Consider the following 23,764-nt stretch of genomic DNA (forward strand, 5'->3'; position numbering starts at 1 on the left):
CTTGATTCTGAGTTTCAGCTCATTCTAGGGTTTTTCTCAGTCCCTTGATGCTGAGTCTCAGCTCATTCTGGGATTTCTGTCTCACATTGCCAGGAAGGTCCACACCCCTGGGAGTCATGTCCCCTGTAGACTGGGGGTGGGTGGTGAGTTTGCTTTTTGTGTTGGTTGAAAAGAGAGAGGCCAAACAGCCCAATTTTAAAATATGCAAAAGACATGAACACCAAAGTTGGCAAGTAAGCATGTAAAAAAAGCTGCTCAACTTCATTAGTCTTTGGGGAAATAGTTAAAATTGAATAAAATACTACCATCCACCTAAAGGAATGAATAGAATTAAAAAGACTCTAGCAAAGTGTTGCTGAGGATGTAGAAGAATTGGAACTAAGTTACACTGTAAGAAAAAAAATGTTATTGCTAGTAGGAATGTTAATGACATAAATACTTTGGGTTATTGGCAGCTAGTTTCTTAAAAAGCTAATACACACTTAACCTTTCGTCCATCTTCTGTGTTTACCCAGGAGCAAAGGAAATTTAAATCCTTTCAAAGACTTGTGTATTTGCATATTATTTGTAATGGCCTAGAAATAACCCAGCATCTATCAGTAAAAATTTTCTTTTTATTTGAAAAAAAGTAAAACCACTGTATTTTATTTATGTATAGAAATAAATGTGTGTGGTCTTTGAAGCACATGAGTGTCCCAAACTGTAAACAAAATGAAAAAAATAAAATGGTAATTATTACATCCACAGAAGAGTGAGTTCCTGCTTTTTGTTTTAGTAGCATCTTTGCTTAAATTCAAAACACAGATTTATACTGTTTGATAAAGTAATCATTCCTAACAGCTAATAATAACCCATCTTAAACACTCAGGTTGTCCATTGATAGTTCTTTGTCACTGGAGTATCATTTTTTCTTTGGGCTTCACTTCCATTTAACATTCCACTTTACACTTTATATCATACATATTGTGCTTTGAGTTCTTGCCTACCTCTTGTGGGTGGAGAATAAACCTCAGATTTTATTTTTCTAATGTATTTTGTACTTTGTTATTAAAAACAAAATATGGATGTTTGAATACTCCTTGTTTTATATTTCTTAGGCTTTGGGGTGAACCTGTAAATCTACGTGAACAACATGATGCCTTAGAGTTTTTTAATTCATTGGTGGATAGTTTAGATGAAGCTTTGAAAGCTTTAGGACATCCAGCAGTGCTAAGTAATGTCCTAGGAGGTTCTTTTGCTGATCAGAAGATTTGCCAAGGATGTCCACATAGGTAAGTTCTAATTACATTTTTACTGTGTATCATACTGGTATCTTTTTTAATAATAATAAATTTCATGAGTACTTTTGTATAAAATCAGAGTATGCCAATAATGACTTAATTCCTGGGACTATGAATGAATTGCCTCCTAGTGCACACCCCATTCTCTTGTGTTGAGTGGATAGATGGAGTCCTTTGGGAGCTAGGGAAATGAGGAGGGAGAAGTAATATTATATAAATGAGAAATTTTCATCATACTATATTACCATTCATTCAGGAAGTGGGAGGCTTTTTTTTTTTTCTCTTCACGTACTTTTGGCCCTTAGATCTTTTAAGTTGTTAATAAAAGATTCAACCTTTTGATTACCTTTTCCTATCAGGTCTTCTAAGTTTTTTACTCAGTTTACACAATTAGTTGGAAACTATGCTTTGCTCAGTAAAAATATACAAGAAACAAATAAAGCACACATTCTTAATCAAATACTAAAGTATTCTTATTCTTGTTAGACACATTAAGCCCCAAGTTGTTCTATATTACAGGTCATCATTTTTCTAAAATATCTTACTTTTTAACTAGAGTAGTAGTCAGTCACATTTATTCTCTCAGAATTATTTTTGTCTTCTTGGGAAGCTAGTTTCTAATCCCAGTATCATCTCCATGTCCTAACTTATATATCAAACCAGTTATAAATATGTTTGTGTACCTGTTTTGATTTCCCTGATTAAATTTAGTTTCTACATATGAGTCTTAAAACATAATATCCTGAATTACTTTATACCTGATAGACACTTGATATATTTATTGAATGAATGAATTTGATAGTTGCAAATACATTGCCCATAAGCGATTTTTTTAGTTTATTATATGTCCTATAAAATGTCCGAAAGTCCCTTTTGTAGAAAATCACTGCAATCTGTTTATTCTCTCCTCAATTCCATTTCTTGGGTAAGCAGAAAGAAAACTAGAAATACTTAAACATGTTGAACATTTGAACCTTGAACTTTATGACATACAGAAATGGGGAAAAGTGTGAAAATTCAGTTCTTAATACTTCAGAAAAAATCTTTCCTGAATTTGATGACTCTTACTTTACCTTCTAAGAATTACTGCCTAAACAGATAATATGGTAGGTTGGTGAAATATGAAGAGCTTTAAGGAAGATTGGCTATAAACTGCATTCCCCTAGTGAGTTTGACCAGATTAATCTTTCTGACCCTCTCAGTTCTCGTCTTTGAAGCGGTCATGGTGATCACCAGCAGGGTTTCTTTTTTGTTTTTTTAACATTTTTATTGAGAAATTTTCACACAGGTAAGGGCCAACAATATTGTACTATCAGTAGTTCACATGACATCACATAGTTGTGTATTCATCACTAAGATCATTTTTAGAACATTTGCATCACTCCAGAGAAAGAAAAAAGAAAAAACTCATATGCCCCATATACCTTACTCCTCCCTCTCATTGACCACTTGTTTTTCAGTCTAACCAATTTTTTGTCTTTATCCCTGTCCCTCTATTGTTTATTTTTTTATCCTTATTTTTTTTTCTTATTTGTCCATATCTTGGATAAAGGAGTGTCAGCCACAAGGTTTTCACAATCACACAGTCACACTATACAAGCTATAATATTATACAATCATCCTCAAGAATCAAAGCTGCTGAAACACATATCAGTAGGTTCAGGTACTTTACTCTAGCCTCCAATACGCCAAAAACTAAAAAGGAATTATCTTTATAATGTTTGAGAATGATTTCCAGGATAACCTCTTGACTCTCTTTGAAATCTCTCAGCCCACTGAAACTTTGTCTTGTCTCATTTCTCTCTTCTCCCTTTTGGTCAGGAAGGCTTTCACTCCTTCATGCCAAAGTGCCAGCTCATGGTTGGGAGTCATATCACATGTTGCCAGGGAGAGTTACACTTCTGGGAATCATACCGCATGTAGGAGGGAGGGCAACGAATTCACATGCCATATCGATTTCGAGAGGCAGGCTGCATTTAACAGTTTATTTTGAAACAATAATGTGATGTGCTTAAAGAACCTAGTTCAGCGCAGTTGAAAGTAGAGGAATAAAAGGATAACTTATTTGTTAATAACATACTTTGGCATGATTTGACATGATACATTGCAAATGTATATTTTTATTCATTAAGTTCATAGCTAAAGATAATGTTTAGAAACCTGAAAAATAAATTTTGGGAATCATTTCCTAAATAATGTCTTTAGGTACGAATGTGAAGAATCTTTTACAACGTTAAATGTAGACGTTAGAAATCACCAAAACCTTCTTGATTCTTTGGAACAATACATCAAAGGAGATTTATTGGAAGGTGCAAATGCATATCATTGTGAAAAATGTAATAAAAAGGTATGTGTTGTCTAGAATTTTTTCGTTAGTTATTATTATACTTAGGAGAATTGTAAGAAATTAAAATTGTGTTCTTCCTTAAGATTTACCCTGCTCCACTTTGCTATGTTAAGTAGAGCTTTATTAAGTTGTAGTGGAGTAATAAAGATGATACTTGTTTCAAAGGTTTGATAGGAATCAAGAAATGAGAGAAAAGTCTGTGAATTAGAGAAAACTGCTGCAATTAGGGGGAAAATTCTAGTAGTAATAGCTTAAAATCACTGTTTGTGGTAATTTGAAAATTACTCAGGTTGTTTTCCATTTCTGCCCTGAGGCAGATTGCCATTTTATTTTATTTAGTTACATGATAATTTCACAACTACATCCCTTTTTAAAAACGTATTTAATTTTGAAATGATTTTAAGTACACAGGTCAGTTACAAAAATAATACAAACTCAGTGTAGAGAACTCCAGAAATGGTCCTCTCCCACCATAACCAAACCCACCAATTTTGGCATTTTGCACATGTGACTTTCATCCTACCCATCTTTCTGTATATCAGTCCATTTTCTGAATGTGAATTGTGTAAATCATGCTCTTTGTTAACACTACTATGTACATTTTCTGAGAACAAAAATGTTGACTCATGAACTACCTTAAGTATAGTTATCAGTCAAGAAATTTAACATTTATATTTAGTTTATAGTCTGTAATCCAGTTTTGTCATATGTCCTAATAATGTCCTTTTGGCCCCTGTAGGGCCAATTAGTACAGAATGGTGGTGGAGAGCATCCTCAACTTTTGTTTACTTGAGAATGTCTTAATCTCTTCCTCATTTTTGAAAGACAGTTTTTCCAGATATAAATATCTTGGTTGACAGTTTTTTGCTGTACAAATTTTAAATTTGTCCTCCCACTGCCACCTTAACTACCTTGGAACCCGGTGAGAAATCTGCTATGAATATCTGAAGTTCCCTGTGTGTGACACATTACCTCTCCCTTGCTGCTAGCAAAATCTCTTTATCTTTACTTTGGTATTTCACAGTTTGGTTAAAATATGCTGACATGATTCTGTTTGGGTTTATCTTGCTTGGAATTTGTTGTTCCTGTTGGGTGGCTTTCTTTCATGTCTTTCATTAAATTTGGAAAGTTGTCAGCCATTATTTTTTTGAATATCCACTCTGTTTTTCTCTTCTTCTGGGATTCCCACAATTCATGTTATGGTACAGCTGAAGAGGACTCATATTCCTCAGCTCTGTTCATTTTTCTTCATTCTTCTTTCTGTTCTTCATACCAAATGATTTAGTTGCTACTCCTTTCCATAATTTCTACCTCTCTGTTGTTACTCTCTTTGTGTTCATCTTTTGTTTTCCTACCTTACTTTAGTTTTTCGCAATATTTTACTTAAGGACTTTGAGTGTATTTAGGATCATTTTAAGGTCTTTGCCTCATACATTCCAGGCCTTGTTCTCTTCATGATGTTTGTGAAACTTTAATGCTCTTCTTTGTTTGGGCCATTGCTTTCTGGTTCTTTGTATGTTATGTAACCTTTTTTGAATTTTATGTTACTGCTGAAATTTAGACTCTAAGGTGCCTTGTATCAAACTAGTGCTATTACAGAGTTTGCTTTGAATGCCAGGGACTAACTGGGGATGTAGGGTGGGGTTATGGTGGGTGCCAAACAAACAGCAAAAAACAATGAGAAGTTGCTGAGAGCTCTCCCAGTCTTTGCAGATTATTTTCTGAGGGCTTATCCATATGAGTTTTAAGAATGTCTGCAATCCATAGTGAAATGATCTCTGATCATTCCTGCATCTGTGTCTTGTTTTGGACATGTGTATGTGGCCCTGGCAATTTCACCATTTACAAGACCCAAATATCTGCTCTTCCTGAGAATATAGAATTCTCAATTTCTGACACTGCACTGTATGTCCTTCAGCAGCAGTCCAAGGCAGGCTGACTTGACTGCTGTCCCACAGATTTCTGTTGGAGAGCTCCCTGAGCTGCCCTGTTTAGAACAGTGTCTCCCTCAGGTCCCACCAAACAGTTTGGGCCAGACATACTTGCTCCCAGATATATTTCCTCTAGCACCAGGAGCACCTATGACTCTGCCAGTTAAGGGGTCAGGGACTGGACAGCCAGAGAGGCAAAAGAAGATCCTGCTCTTAGTGGACTTAAAAAAAAATTCTGTGCTTATCCTATTACTGCCTAACTTTTGTTTTTCCAACTTTGAAAGAAGATGTTTCTGCCAGTTTTTGCTGGTTGTTCGAAGCTTTTGTTTAGAGTTAGAACCCTGAAGCATCTGACTTCTCTACCTTGATCAGGGCAGAGCTTCACAACCACTTGTTTCTTAGCTGTAAGATCCGATATTCAGATTCACCTTGTTAGTTTTATCTTTGTGAACTTCACACCTGTGGGATGGAATCATAATGAATCTTTAAAGATACATGCCATACTCTAAGTACTCTAAGTAAAAAATTATTTCTGGACCGCAACACCTTTCGTTTCAAATTAACTTTCATTTTTTCAAATTTTCAATGCCATTTAAATATTGACCTATAAAGCCACACTGCTGCTGCCTTCAGTCTGAAACTTAGTGAGATTAGAGTATTGTCTTTTAAAAGGGTGGTAAGGATTAAGTGCATTAATATGTGTGCATTTTATTATTTTCCACCTAAATGCCAATAACTGTTAATTGCTAATATTATTACTTTTTTCTTGTTTGCTTATAACAAATGGTATTCTTTTTTTTATTAATTAAAAAAATTAACTAACACAACATTTAGAAATCATTCCACAAATGGTATTCTTAGTGAAAAGGTAAACTTTTAGACAGCAAAGTAGTGAGATGACAGCGGCAATATAGAGTTCAGTACCTGTATATCTTTATAATTAATCACTGCAGTTTGCACAAATGGCAAACATTTGCATATATTTAATATTGGTACTATTTGGTTTTTACTTTGCATTTGTAAAAGATTTTAGGTAAGTATTAAATTTTGTATTGTTAATGTTTCATTTGAGTGAATTAGATGATATAAAGTTACACTCTCTGTCTGCTGTAGGTTGATACAGTAAAGCGTTTGTTAATTAAGAAGTTGCCTCCTGTTCTTGCTATCCAACTGAAACGATTCGACTATGACTGGGAAAGAGAATGTGCAATCAAATTCAATGATTATTTTGAATTTCCAAGGGAGTTGGATATGGAACCTTACACAGTAGCCGGTGTTGCAAAGCTGGAAGGAAATCCTATAAATCCAGAGACTCAGATAATACAACAGAATGAGCAGTCTGAAAGTGAAACAGCATCTAGCACAAAATACAGGCTTGTAGGTGTACTTGTGCACAGCGGTCAAGCAAGTGGGGGGCATTATTATTCTTACATCATTCAGAGGAATGGTAAAAATGGTGAAAGAAATTGCTGGTATAAATTTGATGATGGAGATGTAACAGAGTGTAAAATGGATGATGATGAAGAAATGAAAAACCAGTGTTTTGGTGGAGAATACATGGGAGAAGTATTTGATCACATGATGAAGCGCATGTCATACAGACGGCAGAAAAGGTGGTGGAATGCTTACATACTTTTTTATGAACGAATGGACACCATAGACCAAGATGATGAATTCGTGCAATATATATCAGAGCTTACTATCACACGACCCCATCAGATTATTATGTCATCAGCCATTGAGAGAAGTGTTCGAAAACAAAATGTACAATTCATGCATAACCGAATGCAGTACAGTTTAGAATATTTTCAGTTTGTGAAAAAACTGCTTATATGTAATGGTGTTTATTTAAACCCTGCTCCAGGTAAGTGTCTTGAATTTACCTTCTTAATAATAGAGTAATTCTTACTTCATTTATGGAATTTTTTTGAACTTTTTTATTGTATAGTAAAACATATACAAAGCAAAGAAATACAAAAAGCAATAGTTTCTAAAGCACTCTTCAAAAAGTGATTACAGGACAGATCCCAGTGTTTGTCATGGTCTGCCATGCAGTCCTCTCATATTTTTCCTTCTAGCTGCTCCAGAATATAAGAGGCTAGTGATCTTATATACTTCTTTATTATCACAACTTCTTTTTCCTTCTTTTTTGTGAACAATAGCATATATGCAAAAAAGCTATAAATTTCCATGCATAGCACCACAGTTAACTGTAGAACATATTTCAGAATTTGACATGAGTTTTTACTTCTAGCTGCTCTACAAACTGAAGACTAAAAGCATCTCAGTATCGATTTAATGATTCAGCATTCATATTCATTTGTTAAGTCCTATCTTCTCTGTATAACTCCACCATCATCCTTAGATCTTTGTATACCTCTCAGTGGGAATGTTTCGGCTGTGTTAATTCTAAATTTTTGATATTGGATCAGTCTATCACTAATATGAGATACGAAGATGAAACTATCTGATACTCTGCAGAGGCTGGACTAGGTTTCAGGACTGATCTGGCCAGGGACCCATCTGGAGGTTGTAGGTTTCTGAAAAGTTACTCTAGTGCCTGGAACCCTTGTGGAATCTTATATATTGCCCAAGGTGTCCTTTAGGATTGGCTGGGATGGTCCGGTTTGGGGTTGGCAGGTTATGATAAGCAGCAAGGTCTTCCTGAAGCTTACTTAAGAGCATTCTCCAGAGTAGCCTCTCAACTCTTATTTGAACTGTCTCTACCACTAATGCGTTATTAATTACACTTCTTTTCCCCCATTTTGTCAGGATAGGATTGTTAATCCCATGGTGCCAGATCTGAATTCATCCCTGGGAGTCCTCTCCCATTTGTGAAATTTCTTATTAGGCATTAATATGACGTGTCATATTAATACAAAATCATAACCTTCATTTTAGATGTTTCACTATTTGGGGGTTCATTACTTCACAGTCAAACATTTAATATGACTATATCTTTGACCAATATTTTTAGAACTTGATATGTAAAAATATATAGGAAGTTTTACTTATTTATAACAGTTTTGACTTCAGCTTTAGTTTGAAATATAGTTTAGTGGGGTTCTAAGGATTACTTTTTTAGCTAGCCGAGGTTTTTTTGTTGTTTGTAAACATGGTGCTTTAAAATAGGTATGTGTTTGATTGTATATATGCTTTTTATTTAAAGGACAAGATCACTTATCACCTGAAGCTGAAGAAATGACTATGATTAGTATTCAGCTTGCAGCTAGATTTCTCTTCACTATTGGATTTCACACTAAAAAAATAGTCCGAGGTCCTGCCAGTGATTGGTATGTTTTTTACTAATATTTATACTTGAGTTTATGTATTTATTATACTGCTTTGTTCTTCTAGCCATGAGACTCATTCAAAATAAGTATAAAACAATGTTAATGAGAAGAATCTTTTCAAAATTATAACTGGTTATTGAGATTATGTTTTTAAATAAAAAATCATCTACATATTTTAGATATATATTAGAACTTTTATCATATCTTTTAGTCTAATTATGCTCTTTCATCTGAAAAATATTTGAAAAATATTTAGTTTCACTAGATGAAGTCCTGGTTTAAGATTAAAAGTAAAAGATTTTAAGTTTCTAAATTACAAAACTATGGAGGACATTACAATGCCTTGATTTGACACTAATTTTTCTCATCATATTAAGGGATATATGTGAACTCAAAAGAGTTTGATAATTGATTTGTAGAGGTCTATAAACATTTTCCTCCAGTTCATTTAAGCACATTTTTTGGTCAGATGTGTTTAAATAAAGACACAGTCGTCATCTGTCAATCTGATAGTACTAGAACCATCTTCCATGAATTAAAGAGAGGATCTTTCATCTTAATTTCGTTCATAGAAACCTATCACTTCACTGGAAGAATCAGAGTAAGTTAATTGATATTCATAGGTTTTTCTATTTTAGGTATGATGCCCTGTGCATTCTACTCCGTCATAGCAAGAATGTACGTTTTTGGTTTGCTCATAATGTCCTTTTTAATGTTTCAAATCGCTTCTCTGAATACCTTCTCGAGTGCCCAAGTGCAGAAGTAAGAGGTGCCTTTGCAAAACTTATAGTATTTATTGCACATTTTTCACTGCAAGATGGACCTTGTTCTTCACCTTTTACATCTCCAGGACCTTCTAGTCAGGTAATTGTGTAGCTTTACCTCTGTAATTGAAAGTTTAAAAGCTACTTCTGTTTTTCCAAGTTCTAATTAGCAGCTACATCTGTTTGATGTTTTATCATATATATTTTTTTGGAAGATATTATATTTGTGAGTTCTCCTAAAATTATTTGATAGTAATGAATAGTAAATATTGGGTATTTTGAAGAATTAAGGGCAATTTCTTCCATTTTCCAGTTACTTGAAGTTATTTAGAAAGTTACCAGGGTTTACTTTTGCAATAGTTAAATTTAAGCTTTTTGTTAAGTAGCTTTTTTAATTGAAAAATTGTAATGTAAGAATTTCTTTCTTTTTTTCTTTTTTTTTACAAATGCAACAGTATGAAACGTTTAACAATGAAATCTTCCCCAGCTCTTGGTTCTCTATCTCCAAAAGTAAATAAATGTAGTCGTTTCTTATGTAATTAGTCCTTCCAGAAATGTCTGCCTAACTCAACCATATACAACAAAATCCCTTTCTTCTACAAATAGAAATATGCTGTTTTGCATCATCTTACTGATAAAAAAGCTAATGTTTTGTCCTTTTCAGATATATGATAACTTAAGCTTGAGTGATCACTTACTTAGAGCAGTACTAAATCTCCTTAGAAGGGAAGTTTCTGAGCATGGACGTCATTTACAACAGTATTTCAATCTGTTTGTAATGTACGCCAATCTAGGTAAGAACTTCCCAACTCTTGTAATACATTGTTTTTTTTTAATGCAAATGAAATGATGAAGATATTTTAATCCAGTGATTAAGTATAATCTGGTCTAAAAGAAGTACATTATTCCTTATTCATATTCTTAAAATCCATTGCAAATTTTATCTTTTTTAAGTAACTTCTCATCTTGTACTTTATGTTTATTTATGTTCTTATTTCCCTGATTGTCCTTAAGGTCAAACTGATTCATGATTTTATCTTCTAAAAAAAAGTACTCATTTCCAGGCTATGTCTCACAACTGCTGAATCAGAATTCTCAGCTCAGGGCTTGCGCAAGGAATCCATACTTTCTAAAGGTGCCTAGGCAGTCATGATACTTGTCAGATTCAGGAATCTTTTCCAAAAGAACCTATTTGTACATACATTTTCATTAAAACAAACTAAATTGAAATAAGTCATAATAAAGTAATTAAATTCATCTTTTGATATTGCTGTCAGTTAATAATTCTGTCATTATCAACACACTCCTTCTTAGGGTGGGTAGCATGTTCTTTCTCGCATTCTATGTTTATTTATTCTATTCCAAATTTAAGACATTTACCTAAATATTATGCCATGCTGTGTTACTGCACCAAGCTTTTCTCTGGTGTGCTTTTTTTTGTATGCTGTACATTGAGCCTCACATTTCATTCTTTATCCATGTGACAGTCCTGTTTTATTTGTTGATAATTTGGCGGGGGAGGTGGTGGGAGAAATGCATGGGCCAGGAATCAAACCCAGCTATCCTACATGACAGGCAAGAATTCTACCAATGAACTATCATTGCACCACCTTCTCTAGTTTTTTGATACCGTTTTTTGTTTGTTTTTTCGCATGGGCATGCACCGGGAATCGATCCCGGGTCTCCGGCATGGCAGGTGAGAACTCTGCCTGCTAAGCCACCGTGGCCCACACGATAGCTTTTTAAGCTGCATGGTAAAATTGAAATCAACACCTTGCACAGTAGATCTAAGGCAGTTTGTTTTGAATGAATGGAGGGTCAGCTAGAAATATGCACATCAAATATTATTCCATTATTTTCAGTGATGTTATTTGGGTGTAATTGTTTATTGAGGGGAAAGGAGAAATAAATTTACTAGAGTTGCATTTATGGAACATGAATACTGATGACTCAAGTGTTAGTGTGTCAAGAGTCCAAAGCATATAGTTTATTGAGAGGTAGTCTAGTTAAAATCTTAGTGATGTTAATATAATAGATATATGTATGGTCAGATTTTTAAGAGGGGAATTCGTTCAGTAAATTAGGGTTTGGGGGGACATAAGGGGCAGAAAACAAATGGTAAATTAGATTAACAGATAGTTTTGTATAACTTTTTTAGAATAATAAGTATGCTATACCCAAAACAGGTCCTGAACCTAGGCATTCTTATTTCAAGTGTTATCTATGATGTACTTTTAGTCACCTAATAAACTGTGGCCCCTGGAACAGAAAAATTTACCTTTCATTCTCCTTTTGCTTATGCCTCTGGAGTTTGTTTTCCTTTTCTTTGCTCTCCTATTTTTGAGATTCTTGAATATTTACTGTGAGAAGAAAGTGGGTATCGCTTGAATAAGCAGAAGTAAAATCTTTGATTTTAACTGAAAAATAACGAAAGTTAAGCACCCACAAAAGTTGTATTTTTTTGGCTCATACCTTAGATCTAATTTCCAATACATAAACCACACTGCATTAATTAATAATACAATCTAATTATAATTTTTTCTGCAAGGAATGAATATAGATTTGCAGATTTTTATATAAAATTCTTAAAATAGATATGTTTTACATTTCAGAGCTTTGTAGATTTTAAAAGACAGCAGTATAATTAATCAGAAATTATTTAACCTCCCCAGTAAAATTTAAGACACCACTTTTTAAGCAAACATAATATGTCCATGATGAAGCATGATTATTCACTTTAAGTAGAATAAATGAGAACTGTAAATAAACTCCTGTCAAACCAGTCAATGTCTTCCCAACAAAATGAGTTGTAACACCAACCTTAAAAGTAAAAGGGTAGAGCTTCTTGAGGTTTACAGAAGTCATTGCAAACCTGTATGTTGAGGTAATGTGTAATTAATAAACTGTGAATAAGACAGTTTAATGGGATATAGATTGTTATGATATGTGAGAAAACACAATGTGTAATGTAATGCATCATAAGAATACCTGACTTATAGAGTAAGGAAACCTGTTTTGGAAAAGTGAAATGAGGGTTGGTTTATAATACTTGTATACAGAATGAGTAGCAGATACAAAGACTTAGTGGGGCTTTGGAAAGTACATGAATTGGAAAAACATGAAATTATTTAGTCTGACTTGAATTGGTGAAAAATAGCGAATGGCGTGAGTGGTTAAGAGGATTTTCTATTGATATTGTTTACCAAGCCTTGTGGGGAGGTCAGGGCTCTATCATGAGTGCAGTAATGAACTAATACAAGGTTATAAAGAGTTTTACTTTAACAAGATCATATAATTCCACTATAACATGGATGCTTTGGGTAAGACCAGAGACATAAAAAAAATTTATCGTATGAACCCAGAACATAGTGTGGCTTTGTACTAGGGAAATAGCAATACTGAAGATAAATATGGACACATTCAAGAACTTTTTATGAGAAATAAAAAGTGGTGTCCTTTTTTAAATAAGAAAAAAGTGATTAAATATTTGGGGATGAGGGCAGGGAAGAGATAGTAAAAATGGTGGCCACAGTTCTTATTTGACCAACTGTGAGACTATTGATGCCTTATACTGAGAGAGGAAACACTGGAGAAGAAACAAGTCTGGACAGATTGAATTTTAAATGGGTATTGGACAGTTCAGTAGAGAATTCACTAATCAGTGATGTATCTGTGTCTGGAATTTTAAATTACATGTATAAATAGATCCATCGCAGCAAATTTGCTCCCAAAGAAAACAATGTGATAAGAATGGGAAATTTTGGAAACACCCAGTTTTATGAGACAAAAGTAGAGGAACACACAAATCACACCTCGGAAAAGTGGACGGAGGTAGAAAGAAAATAGGGAGGGAATCCAAGGAAAAGAGTTTAAACAAGGAGGAAGTAATGTGAAAACCTTCATTAGTTTCAAACTAAAAAAAATGGCAAAGGAAATCAAGCAAGCAAGGGAAATAGGGCAATGAGAAAGTAGGAAGAACAAATTTAGGCCTCTTTTTTGTTCGTTTGTTTGTTTCCCAAGAAGAGTCTCAGTTTACAAGAAAAATTTTATTTCTCATTTAATTTAGTGTCTTTTTTTTCCATCTTTCTTTGTTAGAATTGCCCTGTAGACTGAGCCCCTCCAATCTCTCTAGGCTTTTAAAATTGCATTTTCCTTACAACCCAGTTTAACTAGAATTATATATTCATGATCATGTCCTCTCAGTTATAATGCTTGAATCTAACTTAAATTATTGTTGTTTTCTGTTCTGTCTGTATTCTCTGCATGCCAAACAAATGGAATAAGCTTTTAATAAAAAATTATAGGCAACTATTTTGGATAATTGCATCTTTAAATTAATGAAGCACTTGCCTACTGTTCTTCTCCCCTTATTTTTTATAGGTATGGCAGAAAAGACACAGCTTCTGAAATTAAATGTACCTGCTACCTTTATGCTTGTGTCTTTAGATGAAGGACCAGGTCCTCCAATCAAATATCAGTATGCTGAATTAGGCAAGTTGTATTCAGTAGTGTCTCAGCTGGTCCGCTGTTGCAATGTCTCATCAAGAATGCAGTCTGCAATCAATGGTAAAATAGCATTTTCCATTCTTTACAATATATTTAAAACAATGCCACTCTAGTGTAAAACTTCATTGGAGCAATTTTGAAGATGTAATAAGAGCTTGAAGATCCATGTTTTTTTAATATATGTATTTTTAGTTCATTAGCATTTTTACATATCTACAAGGGACCTTTATGCTGTGTTAACAATAGTGATGAAATTTATGAAGTAGTCGGCTTAACTTGAACTTTTTTTATCCATAGTGTCAGTATTTTTATTTTTGCATTGTGTTATGTGGAAGTATCTGGTCATTATAATGATTTCTTTATGTGTGCTTAGGAAACTTAATTAAACTAAGTTATTTTTTTTAATGGAAAATTTTGATTTTGTGGAGAACTCTATTAATCCTTCATTGATGAAATCTGTTCTAGGTAATCCTGCTCTTCCCAATCCTTTTGGTGACCCTAATTTATCACAGCCTATAATGCCAATTCAGCAGAATGTGGCAGATGTTTTATTTGTGAGAACGAGTTATGTGAAGAAAATTATTGAAGACTGTAGCAACTCTGAAGAAACCATCAAATTGCTTCGTTTTTGCTCCTGGGAGAATCCGCAGTTCTCATCTACTGTCCTTGGTGAACTTCTTTGGCAGGTTAAAAAGAATAAATATTCATGTCTTATAATCTTGATTCATTAGTCCTTTAATAAGTAATTCACTATGTTTTACCTATATTTAGGTTGCATATTCATATACCTATGAACTCCGGCCATATTTGGATCTACTTTTGCAAATTTTACTAATTGAGGATTCCTGGCAGACTCACAGGTAGGTTTTGCTGCCAGGGATACTGATAATTTTCCAGCTTCTAGAAATAAATGAAATTATCTCTAGCCAAATAAAGCTCTTCAAATTCGATTAAATGTTTTTTCTTAAAAAGAATTTAAAATCCCACCTTTCTTCATAGTTATTAAATTTTTATCTTTTTCTCAGAATGCCCCAGTTCCATATTTATTAGTAATTTTTTCTTACACTTAATGCTTTTTGAAATTCAATTCTTTTAATACTATTTTAGGAATCCTTTAGATTAGTCATTTTAGCAATGAAAACAAAACTTAAGAATTCTTTTTTATAAAAGCATAAAAAAACAGTGCTTAAAGACAAATCATTAAATTAATATTTTCAAATTACCACTCAGTTTACCATATTTGATTTCAAAAAGACAACTAATGTAAAAATAATATTAACGCAAAAATCAGTTGCTAATAAAAATTTTATTTTTATTTTATTTTTATTTCAAAGTTCCAGACTGGTCATTTATTATTTAGTACCTTTTTCAGTTTAATGAGAAGTTTAGCGGGTTTTTTTAAGAGTTGTTTAAATGGGATCTAATTTTCTCATTTTCTTGTAATGAAAATTACAAGCATGTATAATATATTTTGGGACTTATGATAGTCGATATAGTTGTCACGTCTTAGCTTTCTTATTTCACTAAAATATGTGTTAAGAGTAACAGTATAACGCTGATTAAATGTGTGAAAGAGTGGATTTTAGCATAATGATATTAGTAAGGTATTATTGTTACGTGAAAATATTTTTCACCTAATAAACATTCAATTTATTTAATAAAATTTATTCATCTTCTAGAAGTAGAGAATCTGCTATGTGCTAGTCATGTTCTACAAATCATAGAACAAAACAGGCAAAAATAATGGTGATAAAAATGGCATTTATAGCAATTAATGCTAATGGTGATGATGTGGTAGAAATATTGTCAGTTCATTAACTTAAAGCCAAATCATAAAAACAGAAAACACCTGAACATTGTTTCAGGTTAAGTAGCATATTATTTTTTGTCTCAAATGATTGGTCTTTGAAGATTTGCTGATATGATGTAATCAAAGCCAAATTTAGGTACTGAGTGTACTGGAAAAAAATTGACTTGAAATATGATTACATTCTACTAAATAAAAGAAATGGTGTAAATGAGAAGGTTTTTCTAATTACTTGCTGACCAAGTAATGGTACAATGAAAGACAGCACATTTTTGTCCATAATTAATTTTAAAATTGGTTAATGGGGAGAACAACACAAACAATTCACTATATTAAATGCTGGGTTGTATCAACTGGAACTGAACTGAAAACCTAGAACATCAGCAAATCAGCCCAAATATGCTATCAACAAGGAAAATTGCTTTAACCTACAGGGATGATTTTTCATTATTAGATTTTGAGTCAAATGATAATCAACATTTCATTGTCAGTGAACCTTATTCAGTGTTATAAATTAATTAAATCAAACTAAATTATTCTAAACTACCACAGTTTTGAAAAATGTATATAGTTTTCATTTAAACTTGAACAAAGTCCCATTACTTTTAAGTGTGCTAAGTTAAGTTTATTTATATACTTAAACTACAGTATAGCAAAATCATTTGGACAGATAAAACTTTGGTAAGAGCTAGATTCTGGAGTCAGGGTGTAAGGTAGTTCCTAGGCCTACTGGCTCTAATAGCATTGGTTAAGAAACTTACCCTCTCCGTACCTGTTTTCTTCCGGTTAATGGGTTTGCAGATATCTGGGGTAAATTAGGTTAATGGCTTACCTCAAAAACTTACATTGAGTGGCACATAGGCACTAATAAATACTAGTTACTATTGGATATTATATATTTTTACATGTGGTCTTTTTATAGAATACATAATGCACTTAAAGGAATCCCTGATGACCGAGATGGGCTGTTTGATACAATCCAACGCTCTAAGAATCACTATCAGAAAAGAGCATACCAATGTATAAAGTGTATGGTAGCTTTATTTAGCAATTGTCCTGTTGCTTACCAAATCTTACAGGTGAGTTTTACCTAAAATTTTGTATAAATATGAGTCAGAATTAAGAACTTTCAAAAAAAAGAATCATAAAAATTTGAAGTTGACATTGAAAATTATTCTAAATGTTTTTACATGTAAAATTTAAATTTCTTTTGAAGGGCAATGGAGATCTTAAAAGAAAGTGGACCTGGGCAGTGGAATGGCTTGGAGATGAACTTGAAAGAAGACCTTACACTGGCAACCCTCAATACACTTACAATAATTGGTCTCCTCCAGTTCAAAGCAATGAAACATCAAATGGTTACTTCTTAGAGAGATCACATAGTGCTAGGATGACACTTGCCAAAGCTTGTGAACTCTGTCCAGAGGAGGTAAAAAAAAAAAAAAAAAAAAAAAAGCCCTTAGTGGGTAGCAGATAGAAAAGAAAGAAAGAAAAGTAACTCTTTATATCATAGGCCAGTGTTCATATTGATTCTGTACTGATTGTGAGAAAATAATGGTGGTGTAGTTTTGTGTGCTTTAATGTTTAATATTATGTGATTTGTTCTTAATGAGTTTTCCTTTTAGAGAAACTTCTGTGAAGTTTCCTGAAATCATATATATAATATATGTATTTTTTTTAACTTTTCTTAACTTTTTTCTTGTATAATACAGCATATGTGCAAAGCAAAGAAATAAAAAAGCAATAGTTTTCAAAACACTCTTCAACAGATAGTTATAGGATAGATCCCAGAGTTTGTCATGGGCTACCATAGGATCCTCTAAAATTTTTCCTACTAGCTTCTCCAATATATAAGAGGCTAGAAGGCTTAAATTTTTTTTTTATCATCACAATTGAGTTTTTTCTTTTTTTATGTGTGAAAAATAACGTATGTACAAAAAGCAATAAATTTCACAGCACCACAATTAGTTGCAGAAAATATTTCAGAGTTTGACATGAGTTATAATTCCACAATTTTAGGTTTTTACTTCTAGTTTCTAGAAGTAGAGACTAAAAGATATCAATTTAATGATTCACCGATCACATTCATTTGTTAATCCTATCTTCTCTGTATAACTCCACCACCACCTTTGATCTTTCTGTCCCTCTCTTTAGGGGCATGTAGGCTATGGCCATTCTAACTTCTTTGTATTAGAAGGGTCTGTCGCTAATATGGGGTTAGGAGATGAAATGATCTGATGTTCTGGGAAGAGTGGGCCCTCTAAGTTTCCGGACTTGATCTGGAGGTTGTAGTTTCTAGAAAGTTGATCTAGTGCATGGGACCCTGTGAAATCTTATATACTGCCCTACGTGTTCTTTAATGGTCCTCATCAGGGGTTGGCAGGTTTTGATAGGTAGAGAGGTCTACCTGAAACTTGCATAAGTGCAACATCCAGAGTAGCCTCTCGACTCCATTTGAGCTCTCTCTGCCACTGATAGTTTATTAGTTATACTTCTTTACCCTCTTTTGATCAGGGTAAAATCGTTGAAACCATGGTGTCAGGGCCAGATTCATCCCTGGGAGTCATCTCCCACGTCACCAGGGAGACTTTCATTCCTGGATGTTATGTCCAACTTATGGGGGAGAGCAATGATCGTGAAATCATATATTTAGCAAGAGCTAAACCCTCTTCTATTACTGTAAAAATTTTTACCTACAGTGAAAGAAAAGCCATTTGAAGAGGTCAGCTTTTGAGGATTTTTAAAAGTTAGATAAAAATAAATTTGAAGTTGCTTGTCTAATTAAATTCTTTGTTTAAATATTTAAAAACTAGGAGCCAAATGACCAAGATGCCCCAGATGAACATGAATCATCTGCACCTGAAGATGCTTCACTATATCCCCATTCACCTGGATCTCAGTGTCAACAGGTAAACAGAAATTGCATGTGGTTTTATCTCCAAAGCCTACTTTTGTGCTTTATTTAAAGAGTAATCAAACTTTTTCTTAAATATTTTATAACTTGTCATCTTTGATATAAAATAATGGAGGGATTATTTAGGGTATCCTCGGGAAAATGATCAGAAGAAGAATGGTTGGAGGAAGGTCCAGTGGAGGAATGATTGCAACTTGGGCTCATGTAGTTCTCTTTCTGCCTAGTACCTCTCATCTGCTATTAGCTATAGTTACTAAAATTTTAGGATATTTTATATCAACATAATGTTAACTATTGGTTTTTAAGTGTTAAGGTTAAGAGTATCTCAGTTGCTTTTGTTCCACAGTTCAGTGGCAGTAAACTGTTTAAAAAGATCGAGGCTTTGGCTTGATCTTTTCATAGATAGCTAACTTAAAAAAATGGTAAATGAAATACATTCATAAATGAATGAACATTATAAAACAGGAACTTTTCGTTTTTGAAGCAGGATTATGGAGAAAGTTTCTGGGAGGATTCTAGATTTAAGCCAAAAATATGATGGATTTTGATCATTTAAAGAAGCCATTCTTAAACTATAATGTGCATCAAAATCACTTGAGGGACTTGTTAAAACACTGCTGGTCCCAACCCAGGTCTTCTGTGTTGTTAAATATAAATGCAAAGAAAAAACAATGATTTTCAAAGTACACAGAACAAATTTAATGGAGTTTGTTATGGGTTACCATTCCACTATTTCAGAGTTTTCCTTCTAGCTGCTCCAAAACTTTGGAGGCTAGAGGAAATTCTGTGTATGGGTGTGAAAAATAATATATATACTAAATAAATAAAATAAAATGATTAAAATTAACATATATACTAAAAGGCAATAAATTCCAAAGCACATTGCAATAATTCAATGTAGAACAGATTTCAGAGTTTGGTATCGATTACAAATCCACAATTTTAGGTTTTTACTTCTGGCTGTTCTAAGGTACTGGAGACTAAAAAAAAATATCAGTATAATGATTCAACAATCATTCTTTTGTTAAACCCTACCTTCTCTGCGTAACTCTACCATCACCTTTGATCTTTCCTCCACTCTTTAGGGGTATTTGAGCTATGCCCATTCTGACTTACTCATGTTGGGAAGAGGCTGTTGATAACATGAGGTAAAGGGCCCATCCCAAGGATTTTTTTATTTAATAGTTCCAGGTGACACCAAAGAAATTGTGTTTCTAGCCAGTTTCCAAGTAATGCTAATGCTGCTGAGCCAGGAACCACACTTGGAAAACCACTTGTCTTAGCAAAACAGTTGTAGATTGTGTAATTTTCGTATACTTTCTTTAAGAAGATAAAATTACAGTTCATTACCATCTCCCCAGTTAATATGTGTTTGTACTCAAAACACTGTTTATGACATGGCCTCCTCTGCCTTAAGACATAATAGTGGATTTTTAAGTTACGATTTTACTCATAGAGTCTAGTGATAGTCACTCAGCTGTTACATCACAGCAATGTTAGTTGTTTATAATTACCTTAAGTGTTTTACTTAATGATACAACTATGCTTATAAATGCGCAGGCTATATACTTGGTTTTTTTCTTTTTAGTGTTACTACTGTAGAATTCATGAGACATGCCTTGAAGGTATGATAGGTAAATTTCCTATAGTTTTTCTTGGAAAAAACTGATTTTTTCAAGAAATAGACTTATTATTATGTTTGCTGAGTAGACATCAAAGACAATATATTCATCTTATTCTGTATAATATTCTTTCATTCTGTATATTAATGGTGCCTCTTGTTGCAAAACATAATAACTTGCTACAAATGTCATGTTAGCATATTTACCACAGACTGATGTATTCTTTATAATGCTCTTAGATGGTGATTTAAGGATTGTATTTCCTTTAGCTTTGATTTTTAAAACTAGCTCCCTTTTTACACCTAATGCACAGGAATTTTATAAAAATACATCCTAGAAATAAAAGAAATATCTCCTTTTAAACAAACTTTCACCCATGATTTTTAAGTTAGTATATGAAAAATTTGACACATAGCTCTCTTTGTCTCTCTCAGAATAATCCTGTGAATGGACAGCCATATACAGGGCCTGCAGCACATCACTTGAACAACCCTCAAAGAACTGGCCAACGAGCACAAGAAAATTATGAAGGCGATGAGGAAATGTCCCCACCTCAAACAAAGGATTAATGACATCCACATAATTAACTAGTTTTAAGATCATGCACTCAGGCCTTATATTCAAAACTTTTTATTTGGCTATTATTTAAAATTAGAGACAAGCTATTCCTGGACGACGTGTTGTTGAGAGTTTATTCACTATTTCAGCTGCAGAAATTTGCTGTCATTATATAAGCCACCTACAGAAGAAGCTGTATAGTGTTTTGTAATAAGTGACTGATGCTAATTGTATAAATGGCAAAGGTGTATATAATATATTAATGTTTGATTGTTCATTCTTAAGGAAGAAACCGTTTGAGGAGATTAAGAGATCTGCAAAAGCAACAAAAATTATTTTGTTTTGTCCAGTTGCAGTCTGCAACCAGTACTACCCTCTTTGTGACTGCTGGATTAACTCTTTTAGGAAAGAAAGCAGTAATGTACAAGACTGCATCTGTATCAGCTATACCAGTAGTTTCTTGTTACTCATTGTGACTGGAGCCATATAAGGCTGATAGGTAACTTTTGAGTTCTAAGTTGATATGGAAAATTGGTTATATAACATTGTTTCAAGATGTTTTTCATTGCCTTTTTATTCTGTTGTTTGGTTAACCAGTTTAAAGCTATAGTTATGCTGTAACATTTAGCATGGCTTCCCACCAAATTTGTGTAGCCATGAAGAAAAAATTACCAGAATGACAGCATTTGTCCCAAGTGACAGCTGTATTGCTGCTCGAAGTTTTTACTTCTCACATCTAGAATAAATAAAAAATAAAAGGGGAAATATATAGTTTGCAGTTGCCTATTTTTTTTTTCTCATTTATTGTTTGGCAGTTCTGACAGCAAGTCTCTTGACACAATGAAGAACATCAAAGTATGGATAACAGGAATTTTTAAATTGTCAAAATTTGTTATGCCAGGAAGTAAGGAGCTTAATGGGAGACTATGTTTGGTATTATTTTGTTTTTAAATAGAGTTTTATAGGTAACTCCTCTAAAATTGTTTCTACTGCATCCCAGTGGAGTGAATGTCATCAAAATCCCATAGTATTTTGAAATTCCATTGTAACAAAATGTCTGGCTGATTTTCTATTCAGTCACAATGTTACTTGAAAACAAGAATTGTCTTAGCTCCTTTTCCACTATTCCAGATATCTATTATTAAATAAAAGGTTTGATTAAAAATAAACTTCCAGTTACACTATATAATTCTGAGATACATTTTGAAGTAAACAGTTGTTTAAGGATTCCAAGAAACTCATAAGTTAATATTTTATTTAAGAGTATTAGCAACTTGAATGTGTGTATTTTTTTGAAATCTGTCTAAAAACCAAATATCTCTGCAAGCAGATACAGCCTGTTCTGTATATTTAAATATTTTGCTGTTTTGTTTTATAGAAATTATTTTGCTGAATTCACAAATAGAATTTGATTTAAGAAGAATTTGTCCTGTGGTATGTTTTGGTTTTCTGTTAATCTTTTGTTTTGATCTTCAAGACTACACATTAAAGTTAATTCTTTGCATAACATGCCTTACCATGACACTGATTTCAATATTTCAGACACATTGAGATTTTGTGCATTTTTGGAAAAAAAAAGGCTTTACTAAAGATTCAAGAGGATTAAAAAAATCAAAATGTTGGGCACTACAAACATTCTGTAACACAATCAATCTTGTACTTTGTGTGTTTTGTTTTTGATTTAATGAGCATACACAAGTGATAATAAGAAAAATTTTGACAAAATGGCTGTAATTGGAACTGAACAAAGCAGAGATATTGTTGCAGTTAAAAGGTAAGGGTATTTAAGAAAAAACTTTCGGTGTATTATTTGCAGTACTCTATAAATAGCCATCCTATTCTAGGCTTTCTGTAATACTTAGGAGTTTAAAACCAAAAAGATTTTATTTTTAACTATGTAACTTACATTTCATCTAGATTCGTTAAACTGAGAAAAGATGCTCGTAGTTTTACTTAAAATTACAAGCTTCCATACCAGTTAAAGAAATAGGTTACTTTATTTGGACCATTTATGTTAAGTACTACATCAACTGATTTTTATATTTCTTGTTATATTTTTACATTTATGTTATTTTCTTGAAAAAGTTCATTGACTTCCAAAATAAGAAAAATTTCATTTTTCTTTTCAATAAAGATTTAATCTGGGTTACTTTGAATGAATTTACAGACCTCCTTAATTGAAGGATAATGATTTTTTCCCCTCCATTTGAGCAAAACTTAACCTGTGTGGTGACTACAGATGAGAGAAAAGTGATGCAGTATTTTTTTATTTGTGGACATCATTTCTATTTGCCTATTAGTTTTTCAGTTCTGTGGATGTAGAAGATTTCATTAAGATGCATCCTATTATGTAAGTGTAGTGGTGATTTTGAAGTATTACTCTAAAATAGTGACATATTAAATTTCAGTCTACAGATTATTTAGAGATTAAGACTCCTTCAACTGATTTCTTGAATCATTTATATCCTTATTTTAGTGTGTGGTGTGGATTCATTAGTGTTCTATCAAAAGGAACATGCAGAATTGTAAATGACATTATTATATTAACTGTTAGAATAGTAGACTGTTAATGTAAATATTGAAGATATTTCACTTGCGAAGTCCGTGTGAATAGCTGTTTAGTTCTGTGAGATCTAAGTATTTGATTACACAGCTTGATAATAAGTCATGGTGCTGCTCTTTCTAATTTCTCTAGCAACCAAATTTTCCTAAACAACAACGCATAGAAATAAACATAAAAGT

The 23,764-nt window shown here is 33.0% G+C and overlaps 1 protein-coding gene across 6 annotated transcripts in view; it reads left to right on the forward strand.

Annotated features, from left to right (window-relative positions):
• LOC143672602 (ubiquitin carboxyl-terminal hydrolase 9X-like) overlaps positions 1-22,529 on the forward strand; it is a 179,838-nt gene extending 157,309 nt beyond the window's left edge. For 4 of the 6 annotated variants that reach the window (XM_077147215.1, XM_077147214.1, XM_077147216.1 and 1 more), the window contains exons 33-45: positions 1,098-1,271; positions 3,486-3,627; positions 6,672-7,422; positions 8,728-8,851; positions 9,490-9,715; positions 10,280-10,409; positions 13,996-14,181; positions 14,587-14,807; positions 14,893-14,981; positions 16,851-17,007; positions 17,145-17,357; positions 18,742-18,837; positions 20,899-22,529. In XM_077147215.1, the coding sequence (XP_077003330.1) occupies positions 1,098-1,271; positions 3,486-3,627; positions 6,672-7,422; positions 8,728-8,851; positions 9,490-9,715; positions 10,280-10,409; positions 13,996-14,181; positions 14,587-14,807; positions 14,893-14,981; positions 16,851-17,007; positions 17,145-17,357; positions 18,742-18,837; positions 20,899-21,033 (2,644 nt within the window). In that variant the 3' untranslated portion in view covers positions 21,034-22,529. Of the gene's footprint in view, positions 1-1,097; positions 1,272-3,485; positions 3,628-6,671; positions 7,423-8,727; positions 8,852-9,489; positions 9,716-10,279; positions 10,410-13,995; positions 14,182-14,586; positions 14,808-14,892; positions 14,982-16,850; positions 17,008-17,144; positions 17,358-18,741; positions 18,838-20,898 lie in introns of those variants that run through there. The other 2 variants (XM_077147218.1, XM_077147219.1) reach the window with 2 other exon arrangements.
• Positions 22,530-23,764: the final 1,235 nt, after the last annotated feature.

This window comes from Tamandua tetradactyla, chromosome Y (genome assembly GCF_023851605.1).
Source record: "Tamandua tetradactyla isolate mTamTet1 chromosome Y, mTamTet1.pri, whole genome shotgun sequence".
Lineage (NCBI taxonomy): Eukaryota > Metazoa > Chordata > Mammalia > Pilosa > Myrmecophagidae > Tamandua > Tamandua tetradactyla.